The sequence below is a fragment of the Lissotriton vulgaris genome, chromosome 12 (genome assembly GCF_964263255.1).
Source record: "Lissotriton vulgaris chromosome 12, aLisVul1.2, whole genome shotgun sequence".
NCBI lineage: Eukaryota > Metazoa > Chordata > Amphibia > Caudata > Salamandridae > Lissotriton > Lissotriton vulgaris.
In genome coordinates, this window is record NC_141700.1 from 62,270,031 (window position 1) to 62,286,525 (window position 16,495).

Consider the following 16,495-nt stretch of genomic DNA (forward strand, 5'->3'; position numbering starts at 1 on the left):
CTGCACTCTGATTCTGATCGCCCCATTCTGGCCGAGGCAGCACTGGTTCACGGACCTTCACCGCCTCTCTGTCCAGCCACCTATTCGCCTGCGTCAACACCCAGCTCTACTCACAATGTCCCAAGGACAGGTACACCACCCGAATCCGAGCTCTCTAAAATTGTCAGCTTGGCTCCTGAGTACCGGGAATTCAGCCACATAAACATCCCGCAGGAGTGCAGAGACATCCTTGCAAAGGCTAGAGCGGACAGCACTAATAAAATTTACTCATTAAAATGGAAACGCTTTTGCTCCTGGTGTGTGGCCGAAGGCCTGCACCCTTTCCACATCACTCCACAACAGCTGCTACCATACTTACTACATCTGGCACAATCGGGCCTTGCACACACATCCATTAAAGTGCATCTGGCGGCGATCTCAAGATTCACCAGGACTCCTAAGGGTCCATCCCTGTGGGCAGACAGACTTGTAAAGCAATTCCTTAAAGGTCTATACAGATCCTTCCCACGACCAAGGCTGATTCCCCCCCCCCCCCCCCCCCGCCCCCGTCGTGGCACCTCAATGTGGTCCTTCACCAATTAATGAAGCACCCCTTTGAACCCATCCATAGGGGGGCAGACATCAAATTTATCTCATGGAAAACGGCCCTCCTCCTGGCTCTGACTTCTGCTAGAAGGGTCAGCGAGTTGCAGGCTCTCTCAATTCAAGATCCATTTATTCAGTTCAGAGAGGACAGAGTGATCTTAAGAACTAATCCTCGGTTTATTCCGAAAGTCCCTTCGGACTTCCACCTCAACGAACCAGTGGTCCTCAGGTCATTCTTTCCAAATCCTACCACTGTGGCAGAGAGAACTCTACATTCGTTGGATCTGAAGAGATGTCTTAAATTCTACATTGAAAAGACAAAACACTTCCGAAAATCATCTCAACTCTTTGTTGCCTTTAGTAGACCACGGAAAGGCATGCCCCTGTCAAAACAAAGCATTTCAAGGTGGATTTCCTCGGCGATCACCTTTTGCCATGACAAGGCCGGACGACCTTTGGACTCAAGAGTCAAAGCTCATTCGACAAGAGCCATGTCCACGTCTGCGGCACTGTTTGCTGGAGTGCCGGTATTGGACATCTGCAGAGCGGCGACCTGGAAGTCACCGCATACCTTCACCAGGCACTACTGCCTGGATACTGAGCTGATGAAGGATGCAGCAGTGGGCCAAGCAGTGCTTCACCATCTATTCCAGTGAGGTGAGCCTTCCGACATCCCTCCATCCTTTACTGGTATGCACATTCTTTTACTAATATTTATATGACAATGCATTTTGGTGGTTTGCAGTCGCGTGATATGTATTATCTACAGACTCATATATGATGTTCCATCAAAAATGTGCATAATATATTGCTTGCTACTCTGATTCAGGCATGTGAATCTATGAAAGACACCCAAATACTCGATAAGAAATGCGTTACTTACCTGTAACTGCAGTTATCCAGTATTGGTGTCTTTCATAGATTCACATGCACCCTCCCGCCTCCCCTGGAAGGACTCACCTATCTCTCTAACAAGTTTACGCCTACCTAGCTTGGTGCGTACGAAAATCTGAGACCGTGGCTCCTGACAGGAAAGTTCTAGAAGGAGGTGGTAGCTGATTGGTTGGTTTCTTTACTTTGGTCCTTTTTACAAAAGGACATAGATAGGCCACTAAGGTGGGACCCTTGGGCCTACTCTAGTTTGGTCCTTTTTACAAAAGGACGTGGATAGGCCACTAAGGTGGGATCCTTAGGCCTATTTTTCTCTATGTATGTCTATAGGACATTACTTTTTTATATACCGGAGGCTCCCGTCTCGACGACTGGGAATGATTCAGGCATGTGAATCTATGAAAGACACCAATACTGGATAACTGCAGTTACAGGTAAGTAACACATTTCTTCCTAATTGTCTTAATCATGTCATAGGATTTAGCAACAATATTCCAGCTGCAGCATTTAAAACTCAGTGCAAAAATGTATCACAACCTCACTTAAACTACATGTCCTTGTGAACCCTCTAGAACTTCCCGGCTCCTCCACAACTTCTCGCAATACCTCGTCTTTTTCTGGTAATGAGGCATGATGGTCTTCCACGTTCCAACCTTCTCCAACCCTATAGTGATCCTCAGAAATGTGTAGCCCAACTTCATTGGAAGTTACTTATGACCTCCCAAAACACTTGTTCAACGTTTTCTTTTTTACCGTTCATCATTAATGCAGAAGAGGTTGGTTTCAAGAACTGACAAAAGGTCAAGTTGTGGAACATCTGTTTTCCACTGCCCTTTTCTTATACCCCACTTTATTCACCATGACTCTTTTAACGTTTTGTTGACAGTTCATTGAATGGGTAAGGTTTAGTTTGTTTGATATATCAGTGCAGTTTATATATCTGGGCATTCCTATCTGTCTGCTCTATCATACTGTTTCTGTTCAGAGTGCTGGATGTATGTTACTGCGCTTCTTTATTGCAGAAGCCTGTGTAGTTTGTGTTGTGCTAGATTCTAAAGTATTATTTCTTATGTGTGCTCTCTGTCCTTCAGGTGTGCCTTCTTTGTGGGCTCCATTGACAAGCCGTCGCAAGGTTTCCTGCAGAGGGCCGGACGCAGGCCAGTGTCCGTGGCCATCAGCATGGACGGGGTGTATGTGATTGATAGCAAAGAAAAGGTACTGTATCACCATTGGACTGGTCAGGTTCTGTGGGGCAATTATAGGGAGCAGAGAGAGAAGGGAGCTGCACACAATGCATCATCCCTATTCAGCACATCCAGCCCTCTGATGCTTGCCTTTCATCTTACGTGATGTTTAATTTCTCTGTCCTTGACTACCATTACAGTATCCAGTCCTCTTGTTAAATATCATTAAGGCGTAAAAGTGAGTATTCCCTAATAGTTTTTCTCATCCGCTGCTTTATACTTCTATCTCAATTGTGGGGTGAAAATCTTTAATGATGATCTGTGATGTGGACATTTTCATAGAAAATGTCTTTCTTTGGAAGAATATTCTGGCCACAAGCTTTAAATCTGTGCTTGATTAGAGGTTTAGCTGCAGATTCATCAAGACTGAAACCAAACTGGATATCACAGCTGCCCGCTCCTTAGGTGTTAGAAGGAGATCGATTGCTCTTACATGCCTGATATGTATTGTAGAGATGGGCCAGACTCCTTCTGTGTTTCACTTCAACCTACAATGTACCTACTTATTTTAGATTCCAATTTTGCCATCACATTGGGTGTTACAACGATTCTCAATCAAACTCAGTCTTACTGTGTAAAGTACTGCTATACAACCTGAAGTGGCTTTCAGTAGTCTTTACCTAACTGTATTACCTACTGCTTGTTTTCTGTCAATATAGGGCATTTAACTCTTTCTCATAGTTGACCAATTTTCTCAGACGCTCTGTTAGCGAGAGCCAACCAGCTCCCATCTTAGAGCATCAATTCCAGGTGTCCTGTCCTGTGGTGGAGGATTTTTAATCTTCCCCTCAGAAGAGACTGATACCCAATGTTGGCATTCTAACTGTGAGGGCTTACAGCCAAAGTGTGCATCAACATGGCTTGCAGTTTTTTTTTAATCTATCCCACCGGCCAGAATTTATGGAAACCGACCTAACAAATGTCTAATGATCCATGGCATGATACCATAGGGGTTAGGGAAAAACTAGTTGTCCATGGTGGCTCAGGAAAACCAGCATCATGGTGTTAGATGCCTTTTCAAGAAAACATACTGAATGGTATGATATTTTCTGAAGCATCCCTTAGAAGTCAGCCTGGTTTAAACTACAGCCAAGGATCTTTGGGCTAGATGTACTATTGCTCTTTTCAAAACATGGAGGTGCAATTTGCACATCAAATGGTTTGTGAATGGGAATGCAATGTGACCTATGTGTAAGTCTCATGAAAAATTTTACTTTTACATGAGAGGTCCAGAATGACCTTGTTAATGAATATTAATAAGACCGGTTTGAATTTGCGACACCCTCTGATTGGTAGCGAATGTGCGCATTTAAGCATTGAAGGAACAGTAGACCTCCATTCTTCTATTTGCTTTCCCAAAAAAGAAACCTGTTCTTATTGGCAGCCAAGGCCTACTAGAAAAACAGGTGCTAAGTTAAAAAAAAAAAAAGAAATGTTTCCGCTTTGAAAAGACTACTCTGCTCAACCTGTGGCTGCCAGCAGGATTTCCAAATGGTAAGTATCTGCTCAGTGTTTTGAAACCAGAATTGCAGTCACCAGCCACTGATACGTTTTGTTGCAAATCTAAAATTGGGTGGGGACCCCTCTTTCACACATCCCTCCTATGTGCAATTCGTAATGGATCACAAAATTCCTCATACGATTCAGAAAGAATATCCAACCCTCATAAGAGCTTTGATACATTTCCAAAAGGCGTTTTGCAGTCGCAAACCCTGTTTTTCTCGAAAATCAATATTTGCAAATTGCAATACATCTTTGTACATGTGACCCTTTGCTGCCAGCATGCACAACTTAAACGTGTTGAAATTGTAGTGCATTATATTGCTTTAATAGGCTTTGCTTCCATTGATTGATGAGACATGTTGATTACTAAAAACACATTTGAAGCAGTGAGTAGGAATACATTGCTCTCAAATGCGAGGAATGCCCAAACTCTCTGACCCTAGCTTTGAAGCAGTGACTATTCCTGATTGTGACCAATGCCTCAGTGGAAAACACCATAACAGACCCTATAATCTGACTGCTCTGAGCGAAGCAAGAATGTGTTAATTCCATCTTCCAAGAAAGGGAGCTTAGTCCAACACTTCTGCATCATTGTCCCACTTTCCTTAGAGTGACCGCGTTTACCACTAAAGGTTGGGAAGATGACTGACACCTGTTGTCATATATTCGAATTCTAGCGAGGTCACCTCAGCCTTACATAATATTAAGGCCTGTAATTAAAGTAACTTTAAATTAGGTAATAACACCTGCTACTTACGCTGCATAGATACAGTAAAACTACATTGTGAAGCGCTGCACAAACCGAGAGATGTTATTAAAGAGGTGGGCAATTACCAGCTTGCCTGTCTTTCTTGTTACAGTCCTACCTCCATTAGCGTGCTGTCCTGCCCTGACCCTCTAGTGTATCCAGGAGAGCGAAAGACCAGCTGCAATACTGTTGTCGCTTGTTACTGTTCACACAGTAAAAGATCTTTCTTCTTTCTTAGAACAGTTCAGAATACTCAGTCCAAACGTGTCAAAGAATGCAACCACCGCTAGCATCTGGCAGTGGACCACAGGTCTGAAAGCTCCAAAGCCTGCTTCGAAAGGATGGGTTCAGCGCTCTGACTGTGCATAGTTATAACTTGTAGAGTTGTTGGAAAGCTGCTAATGGTGGAAAGGTTTTATTTGACAAAGCTACCCCACCTCAAGCTTCTCCTCAAATGGAAGCCTTGACGTAGTTAAATCACAGACTGCCTTCTAGGAGAAGTGGTTCTAGATCTTGACCACAGGCCCAATAACTGGCTTCAGCTCCTTCTCTTCTGCCACTGGCTTCTCCATTCGTCTAATTGCTGCCAAAAGCTTGTGCCCCAGGGATGGGGAAGCATCACAGTTTTTTCACGAATTGTCCATGTGCCAAGTCCTCATCCATTCACGCCTTTTTACCATAATCCTAGCTCCAGATGCTGAAGCTGCTGGTAATGACCACCAAAGAGGAGCTGGAAGATTGTTGTTTATTGAGGGACTTCCCCATACATGCTCTTTGCCACTGGTGTAACGAAACTTGAAGGGGACCCCCTGCAAGGTACCTGGAGGGCCCGCCTCTGTGCTGAATCGGGAGCTCTCCTGTCAGATTACTATGCTGAGGGCCCCCCTGGAGCTTGGGGCCCCCGCACTGTAGGGGCTGCGAGGACCTGCGTTACGCCACTGCTCTTTGCATGATGTGCCACTTGGGCCTGAAATCTCTGGCCAGGCAATTAAGCATGCATGCTGAAACCTAATGGAGTAGACTCGCTCAGGCGCACTCTGCAGAAAAAAGAAAAAAACAACCCTACCTCTTGGGCCCACACAGATAATCCACAGGTACCAGAGTTAAGGGGGTTATTCTCAGAACAGGTTTATGTTAAATAAGGTTAGAGAGGCTATGTATTGTCCTTCGTACCCTTTGATAATGATTATAGCATGTACCACCGTAAATAGCCTCTTGCCAATGAGAGAGAGAGAGAGAGAGAGACCGAGAGAGAGACCGAGACCCCGCGTTGCGGAACCTCGGGTCTGGGACGGCGCTCTTCATATTGATATTGGGGGGGGGGGTGTATCCCCGTTAGGGCCAAGACGGTCACTCTTTCCTCCTTCTCGCACACTGTATGAATGGTGGAAACGCACTCCCAGGGAATCTGCAGCAATTAATGTTATTGTGCAAAGAGCAGTTACAATGCCAAACGCATTTCAGTGCTCTCCTCGGTCCTTGATCACATCATTCGCCCTCAGTGCTAGAAGGATGAAATATATGTATATGTATATATATATATACATATATATATATATATATATATATATATATATATATACACACACGCACACACACACAAACGCACACATATAAAGTGTTTATGAATCTTATCCCTCCACTTATTTTGATGGCACATTACCATTTCTGTTTTCATGTCAAGACCGCACAGAAAGTGCTAGTAAGCTTGAGATACATGCCTGTTTTTGGAATACATACCAAAGAGCTACCTCTGCATTGATCATGTTAGACATATTGTACCATTGCAGAGTACTAACAGTGGAAAAAATTGAAAATTACTTAATGTATGTCAATGTGTATATTGTCCTCTTTATGTATTTAAAGGGCGCCTTCAGATTGGTTCACATCTTAGACTTTAATGCTGTGGTGTTAAAGCTATTTCCTGCCTCGCTTGGTGACCCGGACGTTGCAATTGCCACCTTACCTTTAATTTCAAAATCTGAATGTCTTTTTTTGCTTCCAGCATGTCCTCCTCGGCCTGCAATACCAGGAGCTGTCATGGGATCACACCTACCCTGATGAGGAGGATCATATTCTTTGGCTGGAGTTTGATGGTGACAACGAGGGAACACCAGTAAACAAGCTGCTTAAAATCTATTCCAAACAGGTAACTCCTTTTTAGTTATGCCCTTCAAAAAAAGCTGCTTTTGTGGAAAGTTCTCTAATCCAAGTATTGAAGTTGGATTAAGATAGCATGCCCCCAGACAGAACCCTCAATAAGTAACGGACTTGGATGGCAATTCGTAAGCAACGCTTTACTTTGGGAATAGGGATGGGCCTCTTTGGGGAGGTTTCCTAGGTTATGATGTTTTGAGTTTGCTAGTGTACCTTTGTCACAAGGCACATTTCTCTGGAACAAACTGGAAGTTTTTTATGAAGCTAACTACCTCGTAGCATTCCCTTTGTCAAGCATCAAATCCTCAAACAAAATCTTCATAAAATGAATAAAGTGGATGAGCTTGTTTTTACTACAGCTCACCTCTTCAAAAAAGTGAATTTGTATCCTCTTCTCCAAAGAATTGCAAGCACCGTCCAAAAGGGCTAGAATCCTTTTTATACTTTAGCATTTTGTCTCTACTTGCACTGGTTTACCTAATCATTAGGTTTCACCATTAACCAAACTCTGACCGTGTTGCCACACACATCCTAACTCCCCCTCCCCCCAAAAAAAGACATCCTTTCCACTGCTCCAGCGAAGAAACCATGCATCCACAATATTTAATACCTGTTATTGAAACTGTGTTGCTTTCACATGTCACGGTGTCTATGAAGTGCATGATGGAGATAGACTGTAGATGAGCCCTGCCATCTGGGAGGTGGAAACATTTGCCAGTAACGCTGGAGAGAAACTAACGTGGACTGTGAAGGTCCTCCCATGAATAAGTGGTAGGCATGCTTCTCCAACCGTGAAACACGGGATGTGATCTATGTGGTAGACACACCTCTCTAACCATGACACACAGGGGCTGTGCCACTCTGTCCGACACTGCTTATATGAAGGTTTGTGTGAACAAGGGGTGGCCATATTGAGTGTGGACAATCGTACTTGTATGGGCTGACCAGCTTCTGTCCTATATCTGAGATGGTAAGAAATGTCCAAACAACATAGTCAGTACTGATCAGTGCTAGGACTACCAAATCTATAATATTGTGTGTCTGTGGACCCCCAACACGGGCTGAGTTATCTTTAATCCCTTATTATCCACCAAGCCACTATTCAGGTTTATTGTCCACATTGGTATCTACGCTGTCTCTATATTTATAAGAAATTGAATTTTTAGAGTATTTGAAGGCAGACTATAATAGTGCGTAGATCTACACAAGAAGTATTTCTTTTGATGGAGATAGTGGAACTGAAACAAAACAAATATGTTTGAAAGACCAAGACTGCTGTTAAAGTAGCTGGATATTTGGAGGCGAGGTCGTAATTCCACTTGTATCGCTTCTAATGGGTGCAAACGACTCTTGATTCTCTCGAGTTATGTAGCATGTTCAGAACTCCTGTATGAATAGCAGAGCAAAAGTGATGATCAGGATTATTAGCAGTGGCGCTCAACATGGACTACACTTTGCTGAAACAAAGGATCCTGCATCCCAACAGCACTTAAATGATGACATAACCAGTGGGGGATGATATGTCTAGACCACAGGTCTTCAAACTATGTCCATGACTTAGGGAGGCACAAATGCCTCAGTAAGTGCTTGTAAATGAAATGGCCTGGAAGACCAATTTTAATTATTTGTCGCGTTTACAGGCTGTCTTTATTTACATGCTATAAGAAAAATGGCCAGCAAGGGGTTTTATTGTATTTCTATTTCTCAGCACTGTTAGGACCTGTTGTAAATAATCAGAGTGCCTAAAACTGAATTTAATCAGTGGCTGTCCTATGTTATTAATTTTTTAAAGAAAGGAGTCCAAAAGGATCAGAACCAACAGTGTTACCACACTAACACAGTATATACAATTAATGATGAATAAAATGCAAAAAAACAGGGTTTTGTATTGTCTGAAAGTTATTATTTGTTTTCAAGACAGAGAAGTATATTTTTATACAAAAAAGATAAACATTCATATAAAATAGGGTACATACATGGATACTATTTAGATATTCAAGGTATCGGTTGTTTCCTCCTTTGATATATCCAAATCATAAGTCCAGACTGCTTAAACACAATGAAACATTGATTTCAACTAAAAATCAGAAGAAAATCAAAGATGACATAAGATCAAAAATGCAGAGTTGGACTAAATAGTCGATGTTTCGGTCTTTTTGGGAGTTTTTCATAAGACCATCATCAGGACAAAATAGTTCTATATACAATAGATGACCCTTTTTACTTAGTTAGAGACACGTCACTTTTATATTCAAGACGGCAGCAGCACTTTCAATTGTAGCGTTGATGCGAGGCAAAGAAATAAATCTTTTTATGCCAAGATTTACTCGTATTATATACAGGAGTGCTGTCTACAATTTCTGTCAGGATGTCCAAATTCAATCAATTCCAGAGCACTTGTATATTTTTCGAATCTCGATCGTGATCGCGCCAAAACTCCAAACGAATCAGGTTAGGGCTTGCAAGCTTTATTTCTTTGCCTCGCATCAACGCTACAATTGAAAGTGCTGCTGCCGTCTTGAATATAAAAGTGACGTGTCTCTAACTAAGTAAAAAGGGTCATCTATTGTATATAGAACTATTTTGTCCTGATGATGGTCTTATGAAAAAATCCCAAAAGACCGAAACGTCGACTATTTAGTCCAACTCTGCATTTTTGATCTTATGTCATCTTTGATTTTCTTCTGATTTTGAGTTGAAATCAATGTTTCATTGTGTTTAAGCAGTCTGGACTTATGATTTGGATATATCAAAGCAGGAAGCAACCGATACCTTGAATATCTAAATAGTATCCATGTATGTACCCTATTTTATATGAATGTTTATCTTTTTTTGTATAAAAATATACTTCTCTGTCTTGAAAACAAATAATAACTTTCAGACAATACAAAACCCTGTTTTTTTTGCATTTTATTCATCATTAATTGTATATACTGTGTTAGTGTGGTAACACTGTTGGTTCTGATCCCTTTGGACTCCTTTCTCTAAAAAATTAATAACATAGGACAGCCACTGATTAAATTCAGTTTTAGGCACTCTGATTATTTACAACAGGTTCTAATAGTGCTGAGAAATAGAAATACAATAAAACCCCTTGCTGGCCATTTTTCTTATAACAAGTTCTGCCCGAGCCCGCAAGGGTATATTGGGTTGCTCACCCACATATCTAGTTTATTTACATGCAGCATTTAAAGTATTTAAAAACGTATGCAAACTGTGATCCAGAGTTCTTTGGTTGCAGTGTCAAAGAGGTGGCTAAAATGAACAAAATATTCTAAAGTATTTCGGGTTTTTCACCTTTAGACGACTGCATATAAAATAATGCACACACATTAGATGAAAAATAAATACATAAACGCAAATTAAACGAGGCACTATTTTATGGTAAGAATCCTCAGTTGATTATTGCAATCTCTCCAGACATCTGTTTGTGGAATTAGAGAATCACAAAATGTGATCCTCCTTCGCGCAGTTCAGAAGAGTGACTGGTGTCTATATAGTGCTGTTAAGTCCCAAGCAGAAGGAAAGTACCATGAATACGTCATTATTCTAAAATTACATACCGCAGTATAAGCAGGATCACTAGAATTATGTGACAGTGTAGGGCTAAATAATGCAGCAGGGTTGACTAAATGCCAAAAGAAAAGGTAAATTACATGGCGTAATGCCCCATATTTTGTGATGGTAATATTATAATTTCTTGTCATTTTTACACATGGTAGCACTGTCTGGGCAAAACTTTCACCCCAATTATTGTGAGTAGTGTTTTCTGTCCGTTTCTGTTTGATGTATTATTTCTTTAAAGATCCCAAATTTTTTGGGATTATGAGCTAAATAAAAAGTACCCCAGAAAATAACCTTATTAGCCATGCCTTACCCGCTCCCCCAAATCGTGCTGTTAAGTTTTGGAGGGGGGCCAAAGTCAAAACATTTTGCTTATGGAGGCTTCGAGCAAACAAGTTTGATGGCCTTTGAACTATACCCTCTCACATGCTCCAGAGTAATACAGCAACAAAGCAGGTTGTGTACTTTATTTTCCTCCGCGTATCTCCAGCTCGGAATGAACCGAAACTTGCTTATATGTAACCTGCAATGGCGTCTGTGCTACTTGTAACATAACTCAACTTTTCTTATTTAAAGAAATTAACTGTTCTTATGGAAAGTGCTCTGACACCTAGTGGCCTTGTCCAAAATCTTGTCTATACATAAAAGCTATTCTTCATGTATCAGAGTGCCTCATGCGTAAATAAGATCACTGCACCAACATTCGGAGAGACCAGTGGGACTGCTTGAATCCAGAATTAGCATCAATATCTTATGCATCATAAAACTATACACTTCAGTCTGTACAGTTAGCTGAAAAACAGACTTTGCGCCGCAGACAGACTGGGAAACGTTTTGAACAAGTTCACCCATTTACACAATACTCATAGCTAAAAACTGGAAAGCCTTGAAGCAACCATTGTAAGATATAGATATATATTTAATGTGCATGTTCTTGTTACATGTCGAGGCATCTGCTCTGCTCGCAGATAGGTCTGTACTACACAAATACTATTAAATACATTAAAAAATATATATTTTCAAGTTCGACAGAATATATTAAATTGTTGAGTTATGTTAGGGTCAGGAGCATAATGCTTCAGAAATAAATATTTTTGTATGTTATTATGATGTGAAATACATGCTCCTCATTTCTCTATAGGCTGCACTAATGAGCGGGCTAATAGAATTTTGCATCGAACTGAACTCCACCATGGAAGCTCCGGGCCAAGAAATTGCTAATGCCTCTACTGTGGCACCTGCACCCCAGTCCCGGGCAGCTGAGAGGCGCTCCAAGCTCCAACGTCAGTGCAGTGCTGTCTGTAACCGTCTTCAACACCTCTCCACCATCGACTACGTCGACGATGGTAAGCTTGGGGCCCCAGTCCGTTCAAACCTCATATGCTCATGGTTCTGATGATCTAAACCTGGCGATGAAGCATTGTGTACCCCGTTCCTCCACCTTTCATTGCTTTACGCAGTGTGTGTGTGGTCTCTGCCCATTCTCATTTGTTTTGTGCTATTATAGCAGTTAACTCCTTCTTTGTTCAGGTTTGATAACATGAAACATGCTGTTAATTACCCAGTCATCTACTGGTTGGATGTGGCATCATGTGAGACTATTTGCTTCTGTACATAGCCTTCCAGATTTTCCCTAAGGGGATTTAAAAATGCAGCTTATAAGACAAAGATGGTCTTCTCCATTGGAGCTGTGCTGCTAGGGGGTACTAATGAGTTGGATTGGTTATGGGTAAAATGTAGCTCCATTCATGAATCACTAAAAACAATTAATGCTGTGAGCCTTCACTGATAGCTGAGAGGACCCCTCTAGTTTTTGCCAAGGATGCCGGAGTTGGTTCGCTGTAAATGAAATGCCCTTATGACTGTATTTCTGTTGAACATGAGGAGCTACTTTGTGTGTTACTTTTATTCCAAAAGTGTTTCAGTTCTAATGGGAAAAATGTTGGGCCCGTGGATAGGAGAAGCCCAAGTCAAGCTCTCTGTATAGTCTGAGCGCTTGCAAATTGAGGAAGTCTTTGAGGAACTGATGTACGCTGCTTGATTCCTAAAGAAAGAGTGGGCACACACTAATTCTATCCATATTAATCACTTCTATCCCCGAGTTGGTGTCTGTTTCTCCCCATCTCGTGGTCCTTGCTTCCCTGCCCTCATATTGATGTCTTTAAAAGTTGCGTACATGTGTCGTCTTGTTCAATTCTCACTTTCTGTCTCTTACTCTGAGTGCTACTTCTCCTCTGTCCCAATTCTTTTACTTCTTTGTGTTGCTGTAGCTGAGTATCCCTGCTCACATGTTTGGAGGGTTCCTTTTTCCTTGTTTCACTGTCCCATTGATTATTTTGTTCAGCTCTGTTTTGTGTCTGTCGCATTGTGTGTTTGTAACTTTCACCCATGCAGTGACCGGCATGGGTGTAAGTATGGCTGTCGAACAGAGTGTCACTGTGTGCAGGTGTTAAGAGGCGAGGCGTGTGTGCTTTGCATGCACACGTAGGTGCAGACCCATGATCCGTTGTATGTGAAGGAGGCTGTTCAGAGAGTGATCCGGGTAGCAGTACTGGTAGGTGCTCCTATGCAGGCGATGACTGCGCCTATGTTGGTGAAGCAGCATTAATGGTGAAGTTGTTACTCCTCACTGAGTGAGAGGAGGTATGGGTTGGCTCAGTAACTGCAGGTGGATGGTATGTATAGCCTAAGTATCTCCTTCCCTGAGCACATATTGCAGCAAGCCTCCTCTCTAAGCGTACCCCACGTTTTGGGTATGTTGAGGCCCATTAGTGATTTGCCTCTGAAGATAGTAAGGGACCCAAGCCCCCGCTGTCTTGATTTCCTATTGCAACAGTGCTTGGGCCCAGATTTCCCAGACGGTGTCCCCTCTTGATGGTTGCCATTGGCATCAGAGCCAGTGGAGAAGGCCTCTGGCGAATCCTTATATGGTGGTTCCAGTGCAGGTGTGAGAGAGTATGGGCTTTGACTGCGGATTAGAAGGGGCTGCTGGAGATAAACGAAGGCGAGCAGTGGAGGAGGGGAGGAGGGGAAATTCGAGGGGAGGGGGAGGTGGTCAGCTTCCTCTTTTCAGGTCTGTCTTTTCCTTTGCTTCTTTTGCCCTTCCCTCCTATTTCTCTAATCTCAATTTGCTGCCTTTTTATCATTTGCACTTTCTTCTACAATAGCTGCAGATTTGCTCTTCTGCCTTCACTATTTTTCAGTGTCCTACGCTTCTCCATTTTTAATCTACCACTCTTCTTTTTTCAATTTCCAATTCCTGCTCTATTTTAATCTCCGTCTCCTCCCCCATTTAATCCGACTCTCACCCCTCTTTAATCTACTCCTGTCTTCCCCATTTAATCTCTTCTCCCCCATTTAATCTCCTCCTCTTCCCCTATTTAATCTCCTCCTCTTCCCCTATTTAATCTCCTCCTCTTCCTCCGTTTAATCTCCTCCTCTTCCTCCGTTTAATACTCTTCTCTTTACCCTTTTTCATCTCCCACCCTTCTCCCTTTCCCACCCTTCTCCCTTTTTAATCTCCCACCCTTCTCCCTTTTTAATCTCCCACCCTTCTCCCTTTTTAATCACCCTTCTCCCTTTTTAATCTCCCACCCTTCTCCCTTTTTAATCTCCCACCCTTCTCCCTTTTTAATCTCCCACCCTTCTCCCTTTTTTAATTCCCACCCATCTCCCTTTTTAATCTCCCACCCTTCTCCCTTTTTAATCTCCCACCCTTTTCCCTTTTTAATCTCCCACCCTTTTCCCTTTTTAATCTCCCACCCTTCTCCCTTTTTAGCCTCCCACCCGTCTCCCTTTTTAGCCTCCCACCCGTCTCCCTTTTTAACCTCCCACCCGTCTCCCTTTTTAACCTCCCACCCGTCTCCCTTTTTAACCTCCCACTGTTCTCCCTTTTTAACCTCCCACTGTTCTCCCTTTTTAACCCTCCCCCTCTTCCTGTTTTCGTCTCCCACTCTTCCTCTGTTTCAGTTGTCCACTCTTCCTCTGTTTCAGTTGTCCACTCCTCCTATTTTAATCTCCTCCTCTTCATACTTTTTCATGTCCCGCACTTCCCCCTTTTTAAGCTCCTTTCTTCCCCCGATGTAATATACTGTTTTTTGTTGTCCACTGCTCTTAAATGCAAGCTGTCCTCCTCCCCTTCAGACAACTCCTCTGTTGTTAATTATTCCCATTCTCTTTACTTGTGTATTTTTTTCTACCTGCATTCCTCTCTTGGTGAAACTCTCAGTTTGTGCCCACCCACCTCATCGCTCGCTCCCCTGTCTGCTTTTCGCTCCACCCTCCACTGGTCCTCCTTGACCCTGCCCAATCTCTTTTCTCTCCATAACTGCATTTCTCCCCTCTTTCACCCTCAGGCACAAAGATCAAGCGTGTGAAGCCTAAGCGCGCAGCATCCTTCTTCTCCCGCCAGGCATCCCATAGTAATGCTTCTTACTCAGAGGTGCAGACGTCCGAGAACCTGGAGCAGGGGTGACTGAGGCACTCAATGTTGACCAAAGACAATCATCTGTGATTTATGGAGCGGACCAATCCAAGACTTTCAACCACGAAGAAACAATATATTGATTGCGCACACCGTTTTAACACCTGCCGAATACCACACAAAAAAAGTCTACTGATGTTTCTTGACCACAACCTCTGATTTATGAGCTGCTCAGTCTCATTAATTGTGCCAGGTGATGTTGGCCAATTTTATTTACAGTGAGGCCTCTCTTCTAGATGGGTCTCCTTCACTTTAAACATCTTGATGTATTTATCTGTTGACAATGGGGTGGTTGTTTCTAATTTTCCTCCCACCATGTAGCTACTACTGCCAAGTCTAACACATTTCCTTCTCTAGGGCGGATTTACTTAAACCAACCTTTATTCATGTTCAAAGTACCAGCGTTGCTGGTGACCAGCTTTGCGGCATGTGAAATTTAAGATTTGTGGCCTTGTCTTGTGAATTTGCCCAGAAAACTGCTGCTAACTGTGTGTGATTGATCTGACGATATGGGGATGTATTTATCAAACAATTTTCAGCACATCAGTGGTACTTGCATGCCATTTTACAAGTAGGTACAAGTATTTGTGTTGGATGCCAATAATCATAATGTATAAATCTGCCATGGTATCCGATTTCTGTGCCTTACAAGTGACCAATTTGTTTTGAAGAAAATGGCACTTTGTTATCCATGTAGGAAATACAGCCATAAGGAAACCATGGTTACTGACGATGTACTGATTAATGATGAATACTGCTGTACGTGCTAGTGCCTCATTTTTTGTAAAACCCATAATTTTGTAAAATTACGGTGCTAAATTTCTTCGATCTCAAATATTCCAAGAGCTCTCCAGCTCGGTTTTCACCTGCTATCGTATTTCATTCACAATTGTTAAACTTTTCCAACTGTTTTAACTTCTGGTGGTGTATATTTTGTTATGGTTTATTTCTAGCCCTGATAAAAATGTTTGAGATTATGTGGTCGAGTACTTCTTTGTATTTCTTGAAGCCCCAAGGCTACTGTAGTGTAGCCTTTGAGAGATGGAGGAGGGATAGCATCTTTGGAAAGGCAACGTGTAAGGGAATTTTGCTTTCCCTGGGTTCCTGACCAGAAAACAGCCAGGCAACCATGTGTGAGCAAGACTGCTGATCTCCCTTCTGGAAGTTTGGGGTGCCCATTCTGCAGGGCTGGGGAACGCAGGTTTTTTCCTATAATGCCAAACGTGAAGGCAATCCAGTGGACCGGCCTCACTGTGTCTAGCTGCTGCCAGGATGTAAATGTAAATGTATAGGCATTTATATAGCACACTACTTACCCGG

At 42.5% G+C, this 16,495-nt stretch overlaps 1 protein-coding gene across 2 annotated transcripts in view; it reads left to right on the top strand.

Annotated features, from left to right (window-relative positions):
• FRMD8 (FERM domain containing 8) overlaps positions 1 to 16,152 on the top strand; it is a 64,719-nt gene extending 48,567 nt beyond the window's left edge. For both annotated transcript variants that reach the window (XM_086947110.1, XM_086947111.1), the window contains exons 9-12: positions 2,568 to 2,691; positions 6,977 to 7,120; positions 11,834 to 12,038; positions 15,048 to 16,152. In XM_086947110.1, the coding sequence (XP_086803236.1) occupies positions 2,568 to 2,691; positions 6,977 to 7,120; positions 11,834 to 12,038; positions 15,048 to 15,166 (592 nt within the window). In that variant the 3' untranslated portion in view covers positions 15,167 to 16,152. The remainder of the gene's footprint in view (positions 1 to 2,567; positions 2,692 to 6,976; positions 7,121 to 11,833; positions 12,039 to 15,047) is intronic.
• The last annotated feature ends 343 nt before the right edge of the window (positions 16,153 to 16,495 follow it).